The sequence below is a fragment of the Haplochromis burtoni genome, unplaced genomic scaffold (genome assembly GCF_018398535.1).
Source record: "Haplochromis burtoni strain Fernald_Lab_line unplaced genomic scaffold, NCSU_Asbu1 Contig_428, whole genome shotgun sequence".
Lineage (NCBI taxonomy): Eukaryota > Metazoa > Chordata > Actinopteri > Cichliformes > Cichlidae > Haplochromis > Haplochromis burtoni.
Window position 1 is genome coordinate 252,632 of NW_024582789.1, and position 7,944 is coordinate 260,575.

The 7,944-nt window shown below is 46.7% G+C and overlaps 1 protein-coding gene across 1 annotated transcript in view; it reads left to right on the forward strand.

The window, feature by feature from the left end:
• The window catches only part of rps6ka3b (ribosomal protein S6 kinase, polypeptide 3b), a 29,580-nt gene extending 21,642 nt beyond the window's left edge, over positions 1 to 7,938 (forward strand). The window contains exons 10-21 of the mRNA XM_042213231.1: positions 82 to 170; positions 1,022 to 1,086; positions 1,198 to 1,300; positions 1,397 to 1,506; positions 2,064 to 2,189; positions 3,213 to 3,302; positions 4,284 to 4,458; positions 5,074 to 5,243; positions 6,661 to 6,737; positions 7,149 to 7,266; positions 7,386 to 7,526; positions 7,614 to 7,938. Coding sequence (XP_042069165.1) covers positions 82 to 170; positions 1,022 to 1,086; positions 1,198 to 1,300; positions 1,397 to 1,506; positions 2,064 to 2,189; positions 3,213 to 3,302; positions 4,284 to 4,458; positions 5,074 to 5,243; positions 6,661 to 6,737; positions 7,149 to 7,266; positions 7,386 to 7,526; positions 7,614 to 7,736 — 1,387 coding nt within the window. The 3' untranslated portion in view covers positions 7,737 to 7,938. The remainder of the gene's footprint in view (positions 1 to 81; positions 171 to 1,021; positions 1,087 to 1,197; positions 1,301 to 1,396; positions 1,507 to 2,063; positions 2,190 to 3,212; positions 3,303 to 4,283; positions 4,459 to 5,073; positions 5,244 to 6,660; positions 6,738 to 7,148; positions 7,267 to 7,385; positions 7,527 to 7,613) is intronic.
• Positions 7,939 to 7,944: the final 6 nt, after the last annotated feature.

A 7,944-nucleotide genomic window follows, 5' to 3' on the forward strand; every position in this document is an offset into this window, starting at 1 on the left:
CTGGGTACACAACACAGAGCATTCGATATGTTTCTCTCTCCGTTTCACCCCCCCTGCTGCCTTTCTCTGTGTCCATCGCAGGGCCAAGCTGGGAATGCCGCAGTTTCTCAGCTCCGAAGCTCAGAGTCTCCTCAGGAACCTTTTCAAGCGAAACCCCGGCAACAGATTAGGTAAAAGCTGCACACACGAGGCACGTTGAGAGGGTGTTCAATGGGTTTGTGGTTATGGAAGCATTTTCTTAGAATATTCTTCTAAAGTTTATTTATTAAAGCATCCAGTGAGATTAAATAATGACAAAAATGGGAGTTCTCAGTTTTGAGCTCTCTGTAATCCTGGAGATACTTCCAGCAGATTTTCAGTTACAAGTCTACCTGTTTAATCACCCCATGTGACCCTGAGCTGGCGCCCTGTGTCACCCTCTTTGCCAGTGAATTCGCTGCCCCTCCTCGTCACACATCCAACCACCTCAGCCTCATTTCTAATCCCGTCCGTCCTCGTCACTCATAAATAAAATCTGAGCACCTCCAGCTCTGCCAGCTGTCTTTTTGTCAGTTACATCACAGCCCCGTTCTGAGCCCAGTTTGAGCTTCGGCAGGTGTCTCGACCGTGTCTGCATGCATAAATGCACCGTTTAGTTGTTGCCATGTGATTGACTGATTAAGACGCTTAGTACTGCTTAATAATTACAATCCAGCGATTGAGCCGTGGCTTTTGAGGCTCTCGACATGCCGTGCAACACGTGTCACATGCTCGGCTGGTGGGAATGTTTCGAGCTGCCTTCACCGCTGAGGGCACCAAACACAACCCGAGGGCCCCGGAAGCCACAGGTTCATATTTGCTGCATGCAACACCTGCATCTGTTACGCTGTGTAATTCACACAGCGTAACATTCAGCCCTTTATGGTGTTTGTGTTTTTCTGTGGAGATTAGCTCCAAACAAAGTCTCCGCGGGTCTCGTGCAGCCTGTGGAAATGTGATTACAGCAGCATCGGGCTCACTGTCGGTGCGGTGTTTGTTTTAGGAGCTGGGCCGGATGGAGTGGAGGAGATCAAGAGGCATCATTTCTTCAGCACCATCGACTGGAATGTCAGTTTCTCCTTTATTGAAAAATCTGCTTTAATGATGACAGAGTCGTCTTTGGTTATGATTCTGCCTTTCAGTGTGTTTCCTTGTCCCTCATATTTCCTCTCGCTGCAGAAGCTGTACCGCAGAGAAATCCACCCTCCTTTCAAGCCAGCAGCGGGGCGACCTGACGACACCTTCTATTTTGATCCAGAGTTCACAGCTAAAACACCCAGAGGTACAGGCTGTCACTCTACCTCCTCCTCCTGCCCTTCACACTGTGCAGAGCTGAACCGCATTGCCGTATTAACAGCTGTTTCTCTGTGTGAACCAGACTCGCCGGGGGTCCCGCCGAGCGCCAACGCCCATCAGCTGTTCAGAGGGTTCAGCTTTGTGGCCATAACGGAGGAGGAGACGCAGCCACTACCCAATGCTATTGTACAGGTACAGGCAAACGCCTCAGAGGCAGAAATAATCCAGTTAACTGGGCTAACCCTCAGTGGACGGAGGCGACGAGCACAGCACGCGGGGGGCTGTCTTCACACTCCACCCTGGAAAATTTCATTCACACATTTGCTTTCCCGAGGTTTCACTCCTGCACCGCCTTCCTTTCTGGTACATCGTAGCTTTATCACCGGCAGTAGATTAAGTCATGGATGAGTCATTTTTTAAGTGCTTTCAATGAAACAAGAACATTTTCCAAATTCTCCTGAGAAACGCATCCAGACGCCACATCTCTGCACTCTCACATCTCTTGTAATTAGTCTGTTTTTCACCTCAAAATAACAATAATCATCTAATATAAGGATTAATAATCATAGCATCAGTGTAAGGACTCACTAATGTGAGCAGGTTCCTGGGGGAGAAACTGTTTGTAATCAACGCGTAACGCACAGCATGAGCACGAGTGCCGCCGCCGCCGCCGTGGGGCAGAAGTCTCAATCAGGTCCGAGTCGTTGGTCATGAGGACTCACATCTGTTTACATTTTTTTCATGTGCAGCAACTTCACAGAAGCACGTCCCAGTTCGCAGACGCCTACGAGATCAAAGAGGACATCGGCGTCGGCTCCTACTCCATCTGCAAGCGCTGCATACACAAAGGAACCGGCATGGAGTACGCAGTGAAGGTGAACGCGCACAGCAGCTCAACATCTGCTTTTGTGTTTTTAATGCACGCAGGGTGACGGCAGGTTTCTGGAAAGAAGCTGATGATGTACTGAAACGTTCTGAAAGATGATTTCCATCACAGATGTGCAGATATTTATCGATTCTTCATATTTCTATGACCATGTGAACGTGGTTGAGCTTTTAGCTGTTTTAGTTTCGTTCCGTTTGCCGTCTCTGACGCTCACAGTTTACTGTGTCGGTATTGTTGACATTTATGGCGTAAATTAGTTTGAAACAGCTTAAAATGTCCGGTAATTATACAAACGCTGCTCGTTTGAAAAACGAGAGTAAATTACGAGGACGTAACAGATCTGAGCTCCAAACTAAAAGTTGGCTTCAGATTTTGTTGTGCTGCTGGTTTGGAGACATTGCAGGATATTCAAATACTGTTGCTGTTGGTGATAATCTGCATATTTGTCAAAAATGTGAATAAATTAACATAATTGACACTGTTTTTCTGATTTAATGCCACGATAAGTGATGCATTATCTAAGTAGAAACCGTTGTCATCCAGTCCTGTAAAAACTAAGTACGCTCCATAATTCAGTGGCTTGTAAAAGCAGCAATAACTTGAAGCACATTTTTCTGTATGACAGAAATCATGGCTGTGGAGGAACATAGCCCACTCTTCTCTGCAGCACTGCTTCAGTTCATTGAGCTTTGCAGACATGCGTGTATGCACAGCTGTCTGGATGCCTGGGATCATCGTGCTGTTGCATGATCCAATTTGATGTTGATCAGACTAGAGTAGAAAAGCCAGCCTGACACCTGCCAAAGTTCCTGCTTTTATATTGCTGATGATCGAGCACCTGCCTGCTGCTTCCTCTCTTATTTCCTTTCCTCGGTGCGGGCGTCCTCGGTTTTTCACAGGACTCCACAATCCTGCTGAAACTTTGTGTCAGCCTGTGGGATTTAAAAGATCTTAAACTTTAAAAAACTTTCAATAAAAACACTTTATATTCAAAGCACTGTCTCTGTGGCAGATTATCAACAAGTCCAAGAGAGACCCGACGGAGGAGGTGGAGATCCTGCTGAGATACGGGCAGCACCCCAACATCATCACCCTCAAAGACGTGAGTCACTCCCAGCAGAGTTTTGAATTGCTCTAAATCTGCTGCTAAACTTAACCAGGCTCTTCAGTCTCATGGTTATTTTCTTATTTAACGTTATTTAACAAGTGCAGCTCCCCCATCAAGCCCTATCCTGACATATTTATAAATATATTGTTTCATACTTAAAGAACCACGTCACATCAGTTATAGGAACACAAAGCATCAGTGTTGCTGTTATCGTGACACCAACGATGACTTAAAGGTGCTCAGTGTTTCCTCCTGTGTTCAAGGATAGTTTGAAGCCGTGCAGGATTTCTTTACGCAATCAGCAGATGTGAAGAAACACCTGTAATGAATCTAGGCTGGGCTGTAAGTTCATGCAATGCCAGTTTGTACCAGAAGGTGGAGCAGTGAGTGACCTGTAAGCTGTTAGGACATGCTGCCCCCTGCTGGTGAACATCTTGGTTAAAGTTGCACAGGTTAAGTACAAGAGTTTAACTTTAAACTCTTATTGTGAAAATCACCCTCAGCCTGTGTTAACATGGAGTGAAGCTGCCGCGTGACTCATCCAGGTCACTTTCCCACCTCTGGGCTCGACCTGAATATCCGGCGAGCTTTTCCAAGTCGCTGTCGGACAAACAAAAATAATAATTTGCTTGCTGTGATGCTAATGATTTCATTTTTTCTGTGACTCACTGCTAATTAGAGTTAAAAATATCGTCCTGATGATGCTGCTGCTGCTGGGTGAAAATGCCCCCGCTTGCATTTGATCCAGTAACTAATGATGGTTTCATCTAAATTGATGGTTTTCCACTTGAAACAGCAGTGAACACCTGCATGCCGGTGATTCTGCAGCAGGTGTTGGAGGCACTTATAAACGTCTAGTTCCGCATTTTTGTTTTTGCTTTTAATTTTAAGAGCTGAATAAATCAATTCACAGGCGATTTCTGTGACTAAATCGCTGCCGACTTACGTGTGGGTCGGTTTATTTTCGTGTCGTAGGTGTATGACGACGGCCGGTCGGTGTTCCTGGTGACGGAGCTGATGAAGGGAGGCGAGCTGCTGGACAAAATCCTCCGTCAGAAGTTTTTCTCTGAGCGGGAAGCCAGCGCTGTTCTCTACACCATCACCAAGACCGTGGAGTACCTGCATGTGCAAGGGGTGCGTTTCTCCAGAGGCCTTTAGGAGCAGCGGTAAAACAAAGAGATGGACACGAAATGTTCGAGCTCGTCTTTCTGTGGAGATGTGCTGCTGTTCGGCTGTGACAGATGAGAGCCGCTGTGTCAAGTTAAAAAGGTTCTTTATGAGTTGGGACTTGGTCACTTTAAGTCCCATTTGATACAAAATGATGTTAATCCAGTAAATTAAAGCCCCGTTAGAGCTAAAGAGGAGGCTGAAGCAGGCCGTGACAAGCTGCTAACATACGAGCGTGCAGTGTCCACTGCACGACAGAAGAAACTGATTTAAATATGAAATAAGCCCATTTTTCCATCATGCAACAATCAAAAAGTGTACAGAATAAAGACATGTCAGTAAAGTAATAGAATGGACACTACGGGACTAACTAATCTGTCTCGATTGGTCGGTCGAAGAAAGCTCATTCTGTCCATGTCTTCAGTAGGTTTAGTCAAATTGTATAATAGCACCTAGACGATCCAGCAGACCATGCGATTCAAGGTGACAACGAAGAGAGAGAAGTAGATGTGTCACAGAATCAGCACACTCCGTGACTCTGGTCGCCTGCTGGGTTTGCAGTTGGTAAGAGCATGAGACCACCAAACCATCAGTACAGATACACCGCGTCAACACCAGGAGGAAGCACACAGCCTAAGCTCCAGTATGGACGAGAGCGGGAACGCCGAGTCCATCAGGATCTGCGACTTTGGCTTCGCCAAGCAGCTGAGAGCGGAGAACGGCCTGCTCATGACGCCGTGTTACACCGCCAACTTCGTCGCCCCCGAGGTACGTCGGGGTTCCTCCTTCCTTTATTTTTTCACCATTTTGCTTTATTTCCTGTCATCATCGTGCGTGCTCTGTAGGACACCACAGATTTGCCATTTTAGCATCTTTTTACTTAAACTTTCACTTTCGTGAGGTTCAGAATTCCTTCCCATATTTTGTCTGATGCCGTTATTTAACACATTTAAAACAAACGTTGAACAAAAGAAAAGTCAAAAGTCTCCCATCAAAGTGCAGCTCCGTCAGGTGCCCCTCAGCTCGAGGACAGCAAACTTTCCGAGGACAGACGGGACCGGAGCACGCTGATTAATTCACAGCCTTCGGTTGTGTGAACAGACTAATGTTTTGACACTCCTGCGTCTTCCTCACAGTCAGCTGTTGTTCACTAACTGTTAAGAAAAAACACCATACAGCCAGCCAACGAGATCTGTCTGACAAATTAACTAAAAAGTCTTAAATATATCCGAATATCTGTTTCTGCTGACACTGTTCAACTGAAAGATCTCTAAATATTTATCAGACTTAAATCAGGCTACTGAAACCCTGTTTACCTGAGGAATAATCACCTGTGCACAACTCTTAGAGCTGTCACAGTATCAGAGTTTTGCGATTAAAGCTGAAATACTGACACTCAGTCATCAAAATACTGATGGACAATGCAAATGCTGCAAAATGCTGATTTCCTGTTGCCACCAGGTGGCGCTGTGTCTCTCAGTCAGTATTGGCACGAAGGCGCCTGGACTCTCGTCACAGGTTTGGTCAAACTTCTTCTGCTGTAGCGAAACATCGAAATTCACCGTGTCATCACGGAGGCGCCCTTTAACAAAAACTCAAATGCTTCACAATTTAGCATCAAGAAGGTCGTCAGATTAAACGAGCAGAAGAAGACGCGCTGAATCCAAAATACTCAGGTTGTTTTGTGGTTCAGGAAGTCTGGACGTCACATGACGACATGCAAGATCCACAGTGTATAAAATATTTGTTAGCTAGCTTCCTGCTCCATAAAATTAATGAGATCAAATAGATTCTTTTGACGGCTTCTTCCATTTTTTTTACACGACTCTCCATATAAACACTTAACAGTGATTCTTTTGCTGTCTGCACCTGTTTGCACCTGTTTGCACCTGTTTGCACCTGTTTGCACCTGTTTGCACCTGTTTGCACCTGTTTGCACCTGTTTGCACCTGTTTGCACCTGTGCGTCATCGCTGTGTAACTAAGCCTGAACCAAACAGTCCTTCAGAGACAAAGCATGTTCAGACAGCCCTGATTACACAGCTGCCAAGTGTAGGGAATATAAATATATGTGTGAGAGGTGTAATCTTGATCATTTGGAGGGTGCTGACGCTCTTTTTGTTGCAGAGAAAGGAGAAGGCAGGACGTTACTTTTGCTTGAAGCTGGTGTTTTCTGTTCCTGGCAGGTGTTGAAGAAGCAGGGTTATGACGCAGCCTGTGACATCTGGAGTCTCGGAGTCCTGCTCTACACGATGCTAACAGGGTAACAGAGACTTTACTCTTCGCTTCTAAGAAACTTAATTTAACATTGAAACTTCTTACTTTTTCTTTACCTGACATCAGTTTGTCAAAGATGCTTCTTTGTTACAAAAAGTAAAAGAAAGGCCAACAATGATGGTTCATGGTCATCAGGCGGTTTGCTAACCACAGCTGGTTGATGGTGAGCTGGTGGTATTTCCTGATGAGCCGCGGTCTGAAAGGACTCACTGAGAAGGCAAAATGAAATTCCTTATGAAACAAATGTCGTCAAGGCAACGAGTGATGATCTCACATTGAAATAATTGATGTGTTTACACTGTCTGTGTGAAGTTAATGCCTGTTCTGTCATAGTTTTGGTGCCTGTTTGCAGGTCTTACACTTCCTGCATATCAGCCTCTTTGCTCTGTCCTTCCAGTTTCACTCCATTTGCTAACGGTCCAGAGGACACCCCGGAGGAAATTTTGGCTCGGATCGGCAGCGGGAAGTTCTCTCTCAGCGGAGGATACTGGAACTCTGTCTCAACTGAAGCTAAGGTGAGGCCTGTTTCCTAACAAACACACAGAAAAGTAGCTCCGATTGAAGTGAGCCGCTCACCGTCTCTCTGTGATCGCCACGGTGACCCTGAGTTCAGTTGTAACCTCTGACCCTTTAGGACCTGGTGTCTAAGATGCTGCATGTCGACCCCCACCAGCGGCTGACAGCGGGGCAGGTCCTCAGACACCCGTGGGTGACGCACAGAGACCAGCTACCCAAATACACCCTCAACAGACAGGACGCACCACTCCTCGTCAAGGTAACCATCCATCCATCCATCCATCCATCTCCATCATCCGTCAGTGGTTGATTGATTAATCGATTTGTATTCTGGCTCCTCCTACAGGGTGCGATGGCGGCCACCTACTCTGCCCTTAACAGGAATGTCCCCCCGGTCCTAGAGCCTGTGGGCTGCTCCACTCTGGCCCAGCGGCGGGGGTTGAAGAAGATCACTTCCACCGCTCTGTGACCTCCTCTTTCTCCTCCGCCTCCTTCTTTTCTTCCTCCTCCCGTCAACTCTGACCTCGATCTGACCTCCGCCGGACCTTCCCTCTCCCTCACTTCGGTCCGGCGGGACAGACTACTGATGGACCTGGGAACCGCTAACGCCAAATAGGAGCACAGAGGCCGCCCCCCTCCCTCCTCGATCTCTCCCTCACCTCTGCGGGCTCTTCTGA